The 16,176-nt window shown below is 37.7% G+C and overlaps 1 protein-coding gene across 3 annotated transcripts in view; it reads right to left on the bottom strand.

Annotated features, from left to right (window-relative positions):
* Positions 1-16,176, bottom strand: part of Kifap3 (kinesin associated protein 3) — a 134,776-nt gene that overhangs the window by 31,343 nt on the left and 87,257 nt on the right. For all 3 annotated transcript variants that reach the window (XM_021160355.2, XM_029478213.1, XM_021160363.1), the window contains exon 18: positions 2,232-2,421. In XM_021160355.2, coding sequence (XP_021016014.1) covers positions 2,232-2,421 — 190 coding nt within the window. The remainder of the gene's footprint in view (positions 1-2,231; positions 2,422-16,176) is intronic.

The raw sequence follows: 16,176 nt of genomic DNA, 5'->3' as shown, positions 1-16,176 counted from the left end.
GGATGTGGGTGTGCAAAAAACCCCAAAAGGATGTCTAGGGATGATACTCACTCTTCATGTATTTAAAAGTTACTTATTTTTCTACCAGTGATCATTGTTTCTAAATTTCTGTTTACAATAGATACAGACAGACATATATTCTTTTATGACAATAAAACATATATATATATACACACATATATATATATGTATGCACACACATACATATAACAGTATCATGATTAACATTAACTTATAAAGTGTCTCACAGAAAATAGTTACAATTTGCATTCTAAGACACTGATTTAAATAATTTTAGAAGTGTGGTATAACATAAAGATGTGTTCTGAAATGTTAACTGTGTTAAAAACCAACATTTTTCAACCACCAAACCCAGACACCATGGCAGATGCCAACAACAGCCTGCTGACAGGAGCCTGATATAGCTGTCTCCTGAGGGGTTCTGCCAGTGCCTGACAAATACAGAAGTTGATATTCACAATTATCCATTGGATGGAGCACAAGGTCCCCAATGAAGGAGCCAGAGAAAGTACTCAAGGAGCTGAAGGAGTCTGAAGCCCCATATGAGGAACAACAATATGAACTAACCAATACCCCCAGAGCTCCTTGGAACTAAACCACCAATCAAAGAAAACACATGGTGGGACATGTGGCTCTAGCTGCATATGCAGCAGAGGATGTCCTAGTTGGTCATCAATGGGAGGAGAGGCCCTAGGTCCTGTGAAGGTTCTATGCCCCAGTGTAGGGGAATGCCAGGACTGAGAATGGGAGTGGGTGGGTTGCGGAACAGGGGGAGGGAGGAAGGGATAGGAGATTTTTGGAGGGGAAACTAGGAAAGGGAATAACATTTGAAATGTAAATAAAGAAAATATTTAATAAATATTTAAAAAACCCAATGTTTTTAAACAAATGCTGTAAATATTGGTTGTCTTGCAGATACTTGAAATTGATTGATGCTCACAAAGTAGCTATCATCTTCAAAGCAAGAAACTTGATTCTAAGAATATTATGATTCCTGGGAACAAAAGTATCATATATATTTTGCATTATTTTCCTTCATGAATTCTGAATATGTAAGGAAAAGTCATATGCTATTAAGCTCAGAAAATCCTATACCATCTGACTGGAAAGGAGCAGCACCTCAGAACTGCTGTAGAATTTCGTGAGGAAGGAAGCTATTCCATTTGCATACTGGAGCTTGTTGTTTTGGAATTCAGATGTCTATATTAAATATAAAATGATATATAATACATATGTGAAATTTGTACAGTATATATTTGTGAGACATAAAATATGTGAACAGTATTACTGATTAATGTGATATTAATATCAGTGATCGGATATAATGCCAAATTATATTATCATCCAATTATTGATCATACACCACAAATTGTCATTAATTTAGTTTTAATTACTTTAATTCTTTTTTTTTCCCTTTGGTAACAGGATTGAAGCCACACCTGTGCATGTTAGGAAAGCTCCCTACCTCCAAGATATCATTTCACCTAATACTTTTCTTTTGAGTCTTCCACAGGACTTCATTGGAAATCCTCTCTTTGTCTCAACTATAAATGATTTCAATTTAGTATTGCTAATATTGACGATAGTGTGAAAATGTTAAAAGCAAAACCTGTGAAACTTTACCATCTTTGTGGTAAACTCATCCCTGTAATCAGCCATGATCAACAGTGTTATAATAAATACGGCATTTGAATAACATTGACTATAATTTAAAAGGATTAGTACACTTTACAAGGGGAAGCTTTATATCTTCCCGGCAATCACCAAACACATTTAATAGTTTAAAATTAAAACAAAACCATGGTAGTATGAAACTGCTTATATTAAATAAGAAATAAAGAAATGAAGTTAAAAAGTTATATAGTTAATAGGTGTAAAACACATAACAATGAGTGTAATATTGCTGATTAGAATTCAGACATCCTGAAAACATCTGTTTAACTTACTTACACAGTAGAAAGCGTCTAACAGCCGTTTGCTGTCCTGGGTACATATACTTTTAATGGAGATCACACCAAAGACTAACTTGGAAAAAATAATGTTACTAGTTTTGTTTGGTGCACACAGTTGCTATTACATGAAATCATTAATAGAAGACCACTTAGATACTAAAAGTGTGCTTAGAGTTTGGGAGTGTGCATGGCGAGGAGATGAACTCTTTTTATAACACACAAAGGAAGCCTATGTGCTTGCTTTGGTCATCATCTTACCTGAGTTGTAGAAAAGGTCAGGCCTTTCAAGAATGTCCCCTTCATGGATGTACGGCTCAATGCGATCATCACCATACAAGTACTGCTCGCTCTCATCCAGCTGACGGCTCTCCACCATCTCCAGCCACTGAGAGTTATGCCAGCGAAACTTCTCACTCTGAATTTTCTTGGCCCACTCTTCATCATACTCCTATCATAAAAAAAGAACGTGAGTTACTCTGTAAGTTCACCTGCGTGGTGCTCAGTAATACACTGCCATGAGGAGAGAATCTTGAGAGCCTTCACTAGGCTCAGACGGAACATTTAAAATACCTGTTCAGAAGTGTGTCTCAGACATAAAGGACACAGAGTATATGCCAAACAAGTGGCCAAATAGATTACTAATCACATATGGCATGGACAGGCGCTACAAGTCTAAATTTCACAAACTCACGTTGAAATGGGTTCTGTTGTCAGATCTTAGGAGAAGAATCTGCCTCCGCCTCCAGTGAGGTCTCTAGCCATTATTATTTGTGGGAATCATGACAGTGATTAGCATGATCTTAGTTCAGATAATATTAAGGGGAGAAAACACCTCTAAAATACTGTTTTTAACTGATGATAACGTTCACTTAAAAAATATATAGCACAGTTGAATTTAATTTTATTCTAACCATGAAACAGTTATCGGACATCCTAACAAGCAGTTGCTGTTCTGAGCAACTAAGCCAACACTGCAGTGCACTGGGAATGGCCCCTAGACACTGACGCCCTTAGTGCTTCTCTGCTTTCCTATGAAACCTTAAGAGTTTATGACATGCCTGGCTGCTGACCCTTGTAGCTCGTTCCTTCTGTTTATGTTTGCCTACAGAATTTCCAAGAACCAACTAGAGCATAAAAAATGGTCTCCTCTCTTGCCTCTTTAACCTTTGGTAAGGCAACAGAATGTATTTTCTTTTTTTTTAATTTTTAATATTTTTTATTACGCATTTTCCTCAATTACATTTCCAATGCTATCCCAAAAGTCCCCCATACCCTCCCCCCCACTTCCCTACCCACCCATTCCCACTTTTTTGGCCCTGGCATTCCCCTGTACTGGGGCATATAAAGTTTGTGTGTCCAATGGGCCTCTCTTTCCAGTGATGGCCGACTAGGCCATCTTTTGATACATATGCAGCTAGAGACACGAGCTCCCGGGTACTGGTTAGTTCAGAATATATTTTCAATCCCTGCATAGTTTGGTAGTATTTCTCATATTGTATGATCTGGCTATTCATTATATGTTGTTCTAAGTGTCCATGATAAGTACCCATTTATATTCTGTGGGATCGTTTGATACAGACAATCATGACAATATATGTAAAACAAACTTGGTAACAACTTTTTAAAAATTATACTAAAATCTGAAAACTCAATGTGTTCCTTATTGATAGTTCAATGGTAGGAAAACTGAAAGTGACTTTTAGGAAATCTTCCATCACTTTCTCTATCATCTATCTTCATATTTGCATATCCATTTGTCTATCTATTTTCTGTTATATATTTATCTATCTAGCTACCATGTGATCAGTGTGTCTAGGAGTTTCTGCTATCCTGAATTACAGGTTGGATTTCTTTATTATTTTTTTTGTTTGTTTGTTTTTCGAGACAGGGTTTCTCTATATAGCCCTGGCTGTCCTGGAACTCACTTTATAGACCAGGCTGGCCTTGAACTCAGAAATTTACCTGCCTCTGCCTCCCAAGTGCTGGGATTAAAGGCATGTGCCACCACGCCCGGCCTACAGGTTGGATTTCTAAAGCTAACTTCTCCACAATGACATTCACTAAAGCCTGCCAGTGACTCTTCCTGGAACATTCTTGTGCTTATTTCAACCCTTGATTCCTACAAAGTGCCTCTGCTTACTTACATTTTAAACCTAAAATGTCACAATTATTACCATATATATTAACAATAACTTAGCCATTACTATCTCTGCTAATAAACACATTTACTTGGAAATATATGTCACATACTGTTACTGAACAAGCAACAATGCCAGGGCTTAAATTAACTTTTCTCTCTGACTTATTGGCTAACAAATTCTGTGAAAACTATGGTGTATTCTTTGATATAAAAGTAAAATTCAATGAATTTATTTGAAATATTATGTAACATTTGCTTTCAAATAAAGGTGGTAAAGATGGCACTTTTGATGATAGTATTGCTAGTGGCAATTTTATAATCAAATATTAGGCTTTCCTTCTCTTTTAAAAGAACTTTTTAGACTTTCTTTTTTAATAAGGATGCTTTGCCTCATATATGTATCTACAACACATGTGACCTTAGTGCCCCTGGGTATCAAGAAAGAGCATCAGATACCCTGGAACTGGAGTTATAATCGGTTGTCAGTCACAACGTGGGTGCTGGGAATTGAACCCTGGGCAAGAGCAGCCAGTGTGCTCTTAGCGGCTGAACCATCTCTTCAGTCCCTTTCCTTCTTTTCTAATAGATATCCATTTACAATTCTAATAGTGGCAATTTGTTTGAAATATAAACATTTATTATTCACCTGACAGAATTTTAATATTATTTGAAAGTGATCTTCATCCCCTGTTATAACTACATTTGAAGCCATACTTACATATCAACACTAAGTCCAAATGCTAAGCTTTTGTTTGTATTGATAATACGGTTACAATGATTAGAAGTGATGGCCATTTCTATATTCACCTATTCAATAATCACACAGATTGTCTCAATAAATGAAATGAAAAACAGAAATCTTATTGTGAGGACACTTGGTGCACGTTTGAAACTTCTGGTGAGTGACTCGTGGGGACATTCTGCAGTAGTGTCCCTAATTGTTTCTGTTTTACATATGCAAAATATGAGGCCTTGAACACTAAGGTAATTTGACACGGGACAAAGCTGGTAACGGTTATGGCAAAACTGCAGCCTTCTTGGAGTAGAGAGAAGCAATTAGAGGGGATACACAGACACTGTCAGGCCACTGGAGTCCAGTCTATTTTGAAGGAGAATACAGTAAATGACCCCACAGGGTCAACTTTCAGCTACAAGGTTCTGTAAATGAGTTGAATTGTTGACTAAGTGATGTTAAGTCTGGTAAGTATATTGAGTCGTCTTTTATTCTTTTTTTTCCCCAATTTTTTTATTAGATATTTTCTTCATTTACATTTCAAATGCTATCTCAAAAGTCCCCTATACCCTCCCCCCGCCCTGCTCCTCTACCCAACCACTCCTGCTTCTTGGCCCTGGTGTTCCCCTGTACTGAGGCATATAAAGTTTGCAAGACCAAGAGGCCTCTCTTCCCAATGATGGCCAACTAGGCCATCTTCTGCTACATATGCAGCTAGAGATACAAGTTCTGGGGGTACTGGTTAGTTCATATTGTTGTTCCTCCTATAGGGTTACAGACCCCTTCAGCTCCTAGGGTACTTCCTCTAGCTCCTCCATTGGCGGCCCTGTGTTCCATCCAATAGCTGACTGTGAGCATCCACTTCTGTGTTTTCCAGGCACTGGCCTAGCCTCACAAGAGATAGCTATATCAGGGTTCTTTCAGCAAAATCTTGCTGGCATATGCAATGGTGTCAGCGTTTGGTGGCTGATTATGGGATGGATCTCCGGGTGGGGCAGTCTCTGGATGGTCCATCCTTTAGTCTCAGCTCTAAACTTTGTCTCTGTAACTCCTTCCATGGGTATTTTGTTCCCTATTCTAAGAAGGAATGAAGTATCCATGTGTTGATCTTCCTTCTTCTTGATTTTCTTGTGTTTTGCAAATTGTATCTTGGGTGTTCTAAGTTTCTGGGCTAATATCCACTTATCAGTGAGTGCATATCAAGTGACTTCTTTTGTGATTGGGTTACCTCACTCAGGATGATATCCTCCAGATCCATCAATTTGCCTAATAATTTCATAAATTCATTATTTTTAATAGCTGAGTAGTACTCCATTGTGTAAATGTACCACATTTTCTGTATCCATTCCTCTATTGAGGGACATCTGTGTTCTTTCCAGCTTCTGGCTATTATAAATAAGGCTGCTATGAACATAGTGGAGCATGCATCCTTATTACCAGTGAGGCAGCTTAAAAATAATGTGTTTGGAGAAGTTGTACTGGCTACAGATTTGGGTAGTTCAACTTGTTTTTCCAAAATGTAACAAAGTACTAAGCAATAACATAGGTATTGAGGACAGAGTCTATGTAATTTAGTCAAAGTACTAACTAAATATAACCTTGAACTTGTTTAACTGTGTATGTCCTCAAGAGGAAACTGTTCAGGTGTATCAGGTTTTCTATTCTGTAATGGATTACGGTTATTTGCAAAAAGATAATAGAAGGTGGATAACTGACAAAGGTCTAACTACAACCATTACAGAGAAAGGATGACTTTGCTTTTTTTTTCCCCTAAAGATGAGTTAGTCACAGCTACCTACAGTCCAAGAATATACCTTATGGCACTAGAAATCCTATTAATTCCATTTAAAATGTCAGAACTAAGGGTTTCTGATCTTTTATATTTTTTAATAAATGAGTTGTATCTTTAAAAATAATAGTTGATTTTGACTTATTTTATTTGTCAAAAAAGCTAAAACTTTTTTTCTTTTCATGTTTTCAATATCATGTTAACTACAAATTAACACATCACATTTCATGTGCCAGCTACACATATTAAATTATTTATCTAATTTCTTTGGAACACATCAAGTAAAATATCATTCTGTTATTCAATGTTTCCTTTTTATTGCAGTTAATGTCAAAAACAAGGATCAAGGGGGAGAAGTTGCATAAAGTAGGACCCAAATCCCTGTAGAAAAAAATGATGTTACACAAGTGATAGAAATCTGGTCTGTGGGGTGCCCATTAGCATCTGATAGGTTTGCAGAAAAAAATTGTCTTAATATTTTTATCTTTATTTCTGTGTATCTAAGTTAATGAATCATTTAACAATCTTGTAATTCCTGAGATATTAAAAATCTGCTTAATTATGCCACAGTTCTTACATTGAACTGAAATTTTGTACCACTACTTTTTATTAAAAAAAAAAGAAAAAAAAACCTAAAGCATTTATGATGTCCTCACTTTTAATAGCTGAATAGTATTCCACTGTGTAAATGAACCACATTTTCTGTATCCATTCTTTGATTGAGGGGCATCTGGGTTGTTTTCAGGTTCTGGCTATTACAAATAAGGCTGCTATTAACATGGTAGAGTATGTGTCCTTGTGGTATGGTGGGATATCTTTTGGGTATATGCCCAAGAGTGGTATAGCTGGGTCTTCAGGTAGAAATATTTCCAAATTTCTGAGGAACTGCGGCTTGATTTCCAGAGTGGTTGTATCAGTTTGCAATCCCACCAGCAGTGAAGGTGTGTTCCTCTTTCTCCACATCCTCGCCAGCAAGCGCTGTCTCTTGAGTTTTTTGATCTTAGCCATTCTGATTAGTGTGAGGTCAAATCTCAGGGTCATTTTGATTTGCATTTCTCTGATGACTAAGGACACTGAACATTTCTTTAAGTGCTTCTTGGCCATTCAAGATTCTTCTGTTGTGAATTCTGTTTAGCTCTGTACCCCATTTTTAAATTGGGATATTTGGGTTTTTGGAGGATAACTTCTTGAGCTCTTTATGTATTTTGGATATTAGCCCTCTGTCTGATGTATAGTTAGTGAAGATTTTTTTCCCAATCTGTAGGTTGCCAATTTGTCCTTTGGATGGTGTCTTTTGCCTTGCAGAAGCTTTTCAGTTTCATGAGGTCCTATTTGTTGATTGTTGATCTTAGAGCCTAAGTCATTGGTGTTCTGTTCAGGGGATTTCTCCCTGTAGCAGTGAGTTTGAGCTGCTTTCTGACTTTCTCAGCTATTACGTTCAGTATATCTGGTTTTATGTTGAGTTCCTTGATTCACTTGGATTTGAGCTTTGTGCAAGGTGATATTTTCATTCTCATACATACAGACTGCCAGTTAGACCAGCACCATTTATTATAGATGCTTTCTTTTTTCCACTGTATGGTTTTGACTTTTTTTGTGTGTGCCAAGGATCAATTATCCATAGGTGAATGAGTTTACTTCTGGGTCTTCAATTCTATTCCATTGATTGACCTGTCTCTCTCTGTACCAATTCTGTGAGGTTTTTTTGTTTTGTTTTGTTTGTTTGTTTGTTTTTTATCACTATTGCTTTGTAGTATAGCTTGATGTCAGGGATGGTGATTTCCCTGGAAGTTGTTTTATTGTTGAGAATTGTTTTGGGTATCCTGGGTTTTTTGTTTTTCCAAATGAAGTTGAGAATTGCTCTATGTCTGTGAAGAATTGTGTTGGAATTTTGATTGGGGTTGCATTGGATCTATAGACTGCTTTTGGCAAGACGGCCATTTTCACTATGTTAATCCTACCAATCCATGAGCATGGGAGATCTTTCCATCTTCTGAGGTCTTCTTCAATTTCTTTTTTCAAGTATTTGAAGTTCTTGTCATACAGATCTTTCACTTGCTTGGTAAAAGTTACACCAAGATATTTTATACTATTTGTTGCTATTGCAGGCAAATCCTGAGTAAGGTACTCAGACCCAAAAATGACAGGCATGGGATACATTCACTGATAAGATATTAGCCAAAATGTACAGGCAGATTACCTGAGATACAACCTACAGACTGTAAGAAGTGTAACAAGAAGAAATGCCCAAGTAAGGAGAGCTTTAATCCCACTTAGAAGGGGGAAGAAAATAATCACACACAAAAAAGGGGAGGGTCCTGGGTGTGAGAGGGGAGGAGATTGGAGGAGGGGGAAAAGGGGAACAGGATTAGATATGGGAGGTGGGGGGTAGGAGAAGAGAGAAGCCCAGAGGGCCAAGAGAACCACTGAACTGAAGTCAGGGACCCACCTGCTCCTGCCTACCCAGTGGTGGGATTATAGGTGTCACTGGCCTGCTTTTTAAAAAGTGGATGTTCGCTATTTGGATTTAGGTCTTTATGTCCTCTCCTCATCCTTCCTCCTCAACAACATAACAATTAATGAATGAACCTGCACATAAATGTGAGTTTTTTAAAAGGAAGATTGGTAAGAGTCCAAACAAACCAAAAATATTCAGGAGTCTCCATAGTTGACTTTTGAAACTTTTCTAGTAAAACAAGTTTTATGCAATGAGCATAGAATCTAGCACCAAATATGACAAAGTCATGCCATGCATTCCTTTAAATTCCTTTTTGTTTCCCATCAGTTTATGATTTTTTTTTATCCTCTAGGCCTGATGCATTACAGGCTAACATAATAGCAGCAATGACAGACTGAACTGCTATTTTCATTTAAATAATCCCTAGGCTAGCAAGATGGCTCAGTGGGTGAAAGGTGCTTGTAGCTAAGCTGGAAGGCCTGAGTTGGATCTCTGCAATATATACAGTAGAAGGGTTCTGCACACTGTCTGTTGTCCTCTGACCTTTGCAAGTGCACTGCCACTAAGTGCATGCTACACACATCCATGTACAAAAGAAATAAAATTAAAATAAGCATCCTCTGATCTCCAGATTGTATTCAGAGTAACTAAAATGAGCTTTGAGCATCAGTACTGCACCCTACAACAGTCTGATTCTACAACTGTGTAGTGACTGACACAGGACCGCTGATGAAAACACTGGGGAAAATGAGAATGTGTGAGGAGGGAGGCTGCTCAACAGGAAACTGTTATCACCTAGGAAACAAATTATATTTTACAAAAGCTTCAGCAATATTTATAGAATCCTGCTACCAAAACCACAGTCATGCTCAGCAGTGTTGGCATGAAATGTGACCCTTGAGATCTCAGTTATGTTCTCTGTTAGAACATCATGAATTAAGGTGATGAAGTTCTTAAATGACTCCTTTTAGGTTTACTTGCATCTTTATTTCCTGTGGTGTGGGGTGCACTCAGCAGCTCTGCCTCTGCCTCTCTTTCTACCACGTGGGTCCCATGGACAGAACTCAGGTCATTAGGATTGAGGCAAGTGCCTTTATATGTGAGCCGTTTGTTACACCTAAACTCCAAGTTTAGTAGCTAATGTTGAAAATGATCATTGTTTTAACTGAGAGGCTAAATATTACCTGTTTCGCAGACACTGAACTTGTGTTGCAGTTCCTTCTAGTGAGGGATGACCTTACTGACGTTTTCAAATATTTACCAAATAGAGCATCTTAGAATGAAATATCTAACTTATAACATGCTATTTACTTAAATACTTTAATTTTTCCTTGATAATAAATATTAGCTAGAAGAAAGTGAGGGCTATTTTGCTACAGATTCTGATGACCAACTTTCCGTATCTGAAAAGCTTCATTGGAGTTGGTGAAAAATCTAAGATTTAACTTAAATCTGTTGAGAGTGTACTTAGCAAGCTAAGCAGCGGCCCTGAGATTTATATTGTGGGAGTGTTCAAGAAAATGATTTTAGACAATGAAATCCTAAATAATCAGCTACTATCCACTAACTAGAAATGTGACAATCTTAAAGACACAGGGAACTTTATAGCCCAATTGCCCCACACAATGGAAACATTATCACAGCCCAGTTCCCTGTCCCCACAAACACACGATTATCTTCCTCTTTCTATATTCCTTCTTCCATTTCACTGAAAAGCAGTGAAATGCCCTGTATTCCACCAGGTTACCATGCTGTAACTGCTAGCTGATTATTCAGGAACCCTAAGGACATACTTCAATAGCCAGAGTAAAAGCATCCTTTCTCTGTATCCTAGTGTCTCAGTTAATGATGTGATCTGGTATAATACAAAGGACACTCAATGGCAGTCAAGAGACCTAATCCCAATTACATTTCTGCAGCTAATTGAAGTATCTATCTTGCTACAAGACATTTTAATTATATTTAATCTCAGATTTTTCACCTGTAAAAAAATTTAGGAGTTAGTCAACATCTAACATTCTATAAATAAAATCCTACCATAAATATCTTTTACTTCATTAGATGTTAAAGAATTATCCCAAATAACTAAGTGCTTGAGGTACACAGCCTAGCATCCCCAAATGAGTAGAGTCAAATATTAATAAACTCAACATATTAATATCAATTTCCTATGGCATCCCTCTGGGATTCCTAATGCTCTCACATGCCCAGTTTCCATCTTATACCAGCAAACAGCTGTGAGAACTTCAGCACTTCAATCCCAGCTAGGACATAGCCAACTCCATCAAGCCTTTGTAGCATTCCTACAGGGAGACACTTCTCACTGCTGAACACTTTTCATGAGGCATGTATTGCTGGGCTCTGTCTTTAAGTTTTGATTCTATCCTGTATTTAAAGGAAAACATGCTTGTCTTTTATTTTTCCCTCTTCTCAGCTTCTGACATTATGATCTTAGGTTCCATATGACTCGGGTTCCATAAACTCTGATGTGTCACCAGAGACTTATGGTTTGATTTTGCATGGAATGTGCCATCCCTTTTGAAGTTCGACATCCCTTTGTTTACTGTTTAACCACTGAAGCGTCCTGAAGGCTCACCCAGCCTATCATCAGGGTCTGGGCACTATCACGGGAGCTCTTGTCACTGGCTTCCGTCACACCTTGTATCTGATTAACACACTCTAGGATAACACAGAGCTACACAGATCTGCTTTGTGTCCTGGAGCAATTGATAGAAAACAGACTTCTCCCCTTCTTTAATCTGGCAGACCCCTAATTGAGACTGTAATATAGTTTATTTAATAAAAATTTTTTATACTAAATTAAAACAAGTCTAAAATAGTCCAGTTTTTTTAAGGCTAAGAAGCTCCAAAAAGGGGAGGCTTTTTATAGCTTAAAAATATTTTCTTGAAAATACTTATATATTTACATTTCAAATAAACATACATTTAATAAAGTTGTTGGCTTTTATGTATATACTACCTCTTTCTTAACATGACTGTTCCTAGTGTGGGCCTTTACATAGCCTCAAACTGAGGAAAATTTTAAAGCAGACTTTTATGTATGACTATCTCCTCAGACAAACTTTTTAAAAAGTAATGATGAGACTAACCTATATAGTTTTTTAAATATGCCACTATAGACCTTATAGTAAAATATATAATTATATAAAATTTTTTTCATTAAGCAATCATGAATTCTCATGTTTATACTTTGTTTAGGTTTCAAGTCCAACTGTGGTCAATAGAATCAAAATAAAGCAAGACATGAAAGAATCAGTAAGGGAAATACACAAAACATTCATGCATATGTATTTTCTTTAATTTCTAACAAGCTGGAAAAATAGTCTAAATTCTATGTGATCCAAAAATGAAGTACAAAAGAAGGCCAAACAAACTTGGCATTAAGTATAATTTCATTTTATAGAATTAAGAAAAAAATTCTAAAATGCACTTATACTGACAAATTAAATCTTATTATGCTCATAATCAGGAGCCAGCTCTAGCTGTTTGGCAAGATGATTTTACAGATTCTACCAACAATTCATTTGGAAAATCTCTCTGCTGTGTTTACACCCACAATAAAAGTGAGCGCTAGGCTGGAGAGCTGATGTGGTGGGTAGAGGGCTCACTCCTCCAGTGTGAGAAGCCAATTGCAGATTTGCAGAGCCAAAAGAAAGCTGGATGCCACTGCATGCCTCTGAGTTTCCAGTGCTCCCAGAGCAAGGTGGGAGCACACATAGGACAATAACCAGAAGCTCACAAGCTAGCTAGTGTGGCGTGTGACACAGTGAACAAAAATATCCTGTCTCAACTAAGGTAAAAAGTGACTACCAACAGCTTAGGTTACACTCTAACCAACACAGGTACACTTACACACACACACACACACACACACACACACACACACACACGAGCACAGATACATACACATGCACACAGCATACATGCACATACATACAAGATCATGTGTGTAATACTAGTGGGAGGTAAAGGGAAAGAGAATTTTAAAAGGTGACTACCCATTTTATGCAATTCTTAAGCATTCTCTGCTTTTTGAAAGCTTGATTTCTAATCCTAACCCAATACATTTTTCTCTGAAACATAAGTACTGTCAGATACACTTAAAGTGTTCACCTTGGTAGCAAGATTATTAAACAAACCAGCTTCTCTGATCAAGGTTTTCCTGGAAATCTTTGTGAGGCAGATTAATAATTAATGTATAAAAGACTACATTTATACCTTTATTAGTTTATCTCATTTAAACAGGTCAGCCCTATAAAATTTTCTGTACTTATAATACCTTACTTTTCCAAGTAAAAATACTGATCTGGTATTAATTTGATTATTGAACACATTCATTCTGTAACACCGTGTGAGCAGACAGGAGCCTGGCATGACTGTCCTTAGAGATGCTCTACTAGTAACTGACAGAGACAAATGCAGTTACAGCCAACCACTGGATTGAGGTCGCAGATCCCTATGGAAGAGTTAGGGGAAGGAACCGAAGAGAATTGCAACCCCAAGGAAGAACAACAGTGTCAACTAACCTGGACCTCTCAGAGCTCCCAGAGGCTAAGCCACCAACCAAGGAGCATAGGTGGGCTGGTGCGTGATCCAGAGCACATGTGTAGCAGAGGATTGCCCTGTGTAGACTCAGTGGGAGAGCAGGAGCTTAATCCTGTGGAAACTTGATGCCCCAGGATGCTGCTGGAGTTGAGATGGAGGTGAGTGGGTGGGGGAGCACCCTCTCAGAGGCAGCATGGGGTGGGGTGAAGAACTTAGGGAGGGAGGACCGGTAAGGGGGCAAAATTTAGAATGTAAATAAATAAAATAATTTAATAATAATAACCAAAAATTGACAAGATCAGAGACTTCAAATCCAAAAGAGAAAGAGAAAGAAAAAGAAAAAAGATGGCTTGCTGTAGATCATTAAGGAAGAGAGGGCAGGAGGACTGGTAAGAGCCCCAGATGGTGGACGGCTACCAGGAAGCAGTGTTTGCAGAACACACAGCACAGGTGCACAAATGCACTCAGGTGCTCAAGACACCACGCAGAGGACCTACACAAGTTCACGGCAGACAAAGAGCAGCATGGGGCTGTGGGCACAAAACAGAGACAGAGAGCAAGAAAAGGAATTTGATTTATTTACAGGTGTGGTCTCTGTTAAGTCTAACGCACATAGTGGATGGCCCCACACCTAAGAGTACATAGGTAACACTAATGAGACTGATGACTTTAAAGAAAGCAAATGAGGATACAAAGTTAGGTTGGTATGGAGTAGGGAGGTGGATCTGGAAGAGATGGAGAAGTGGGTCAAAAGGGATTATAGATCAAAACACAATGGATAAAATTCTCAAAAAGAAAGAATTTAAAAAAGATGCTTTGTTCCTCAAATTTTCCTCAAGTCAGAATGATCAGAAAGCTGGGAGTATAATATTGAGTTTAAATTAAAATGAGTTACTAAAAAATTAGAACATGGATCATTTAATTAACAAGGTTAGTTAGGTAGAAAAGGCAGTTTCCTTTTTACTCTTTAAAGGTCCTAAAAAATACATTTTGCCATTAACTGTCCTATTTTGTAAATTGTCATTGCATGAACACTTTTTAAAAATCCAAATTCATCTAGTCTGTGGGGCAAGTTCGAATATAAACCATGAGCAGTAATATATCTGTCTAAAGTGCATACTCAGAATCACTCTGAGAAGAATCAAGACAACAAGCAAGTTATCTTCTCACGTCACCTAAAAATCAAACTGAAAGCAAAGAGCATGGATACTAACTTGTCCTCCAGAAGGGGAATGGTGCTTCCAAGAACTTAGGAATAAATTCCGCAGCGAGGCTTGACTGCTCAGTCAGGCTAAGTGTATCAGAGCACTGTCTCTAGGGACCAGAAATGTCACTGAAACTCAGTGTTTATAATCTAAAGGGGTCACTGAGATTCTTCAATATATGCTTTAAAAAATCAATTGAATTATAGATGTAGGAGATCAGCCTGCCCTTTCTGAAAGTCAAATATTGAATTATGATCAGAGCTTCTGCCTAAGTGAGGAGAATCATGTTTGTAGAGTCTGCTAAAATTCTCTACTGTCTAGCTAAAGTTGGACCTTAGAGTCTAATGGCAGAAAGGTAAAATACATATGTTTTTAGTAGAGCAGGGCTTGTTTCCATACCCTGGTGTCTTTCCATTGGCTTTCTTGGATTCCACTTCTAGGAGACACAACCAGGATCTGAGCCAGTTGAACAGGACAGTGGGGCTTCCAAATAACTCTGACTCTCTCATGGCAACAAGGCTCTTCACAGTAATTACCTAGCACTGTTGTCTGTGGCTTGTTTAACAGGTTCTCAGTGTCCTCAGGGAGAATGTGACCAACAACACAGAATGAAGGCTGAAGAACCTGGACGAAGGGACATGAACACCTGTGCTGTTGTTGTTTGTTTTTGTCTTTTCAATGAGTAGCATTTTAATATAGTAGTAGAAGCAGAAGTTAAGATTAAATTGAAAGGATGCTAGAGGAAGCAAGGGAAAAAGGTAAATTACAGACCCTTGATATAAGATCATTAGAAAACTGTGGCTGTGGAGAAGGGAGGCTGCAGCATCTAGGAAGGAATTGTGCATGAGGAGGAGGCAGCTCTAAGTAAAAGACAGGCAAGGTGAACTCAGATTGTTTGTTTAACTGGAATAAAATGTCATCCTATAACATATTCATATTTCTGCCAAATATTCTTACATTAAGATAATCTTGAGCACTACCATTTATTTACATTCTGAAGTAAAACCCCCGCCATGCCAACCTAACCATACCTTCCATTTCTCAGAGGGAACTGGAGCACAGGAAGTGGTGCGCTACACTGACAGCTTACTGTTGTCCTCCCTGTTTACAGAGATTCACACATGTGTAGCTCTAAGCTGTCCCTTATTCTTATAGCACATATTTTATATGCAATGACATGGTGATGTATTTGAAAATCATTTATATGCCATTAAATTATTCCCCAAGAGTATCAAATATTTTATATTTATAACCCCCATGGCTAAGATCCATTTATATATATATATATATATATATTCTTTTTTTTTTTTTT

This window comes from Mus caroli, chromosome 1 (assembly GCF_900094665.2).
Source record: "Mus caroli chromosome 1, CAROLI_EIJ_v1.1, whole genome shotgun sequence".
NCBI classification, from domain to species: domain Eukaryota; kingdom Metazoa; phylum Chordata; class Mammalia; order Rodentia; family Muridae; genus Mus; species Mus caroli.
Note: the sequence above shows the minus strand (reverse complement) of the source record. Positions and strands in the feature narration are given on the sequence as shown.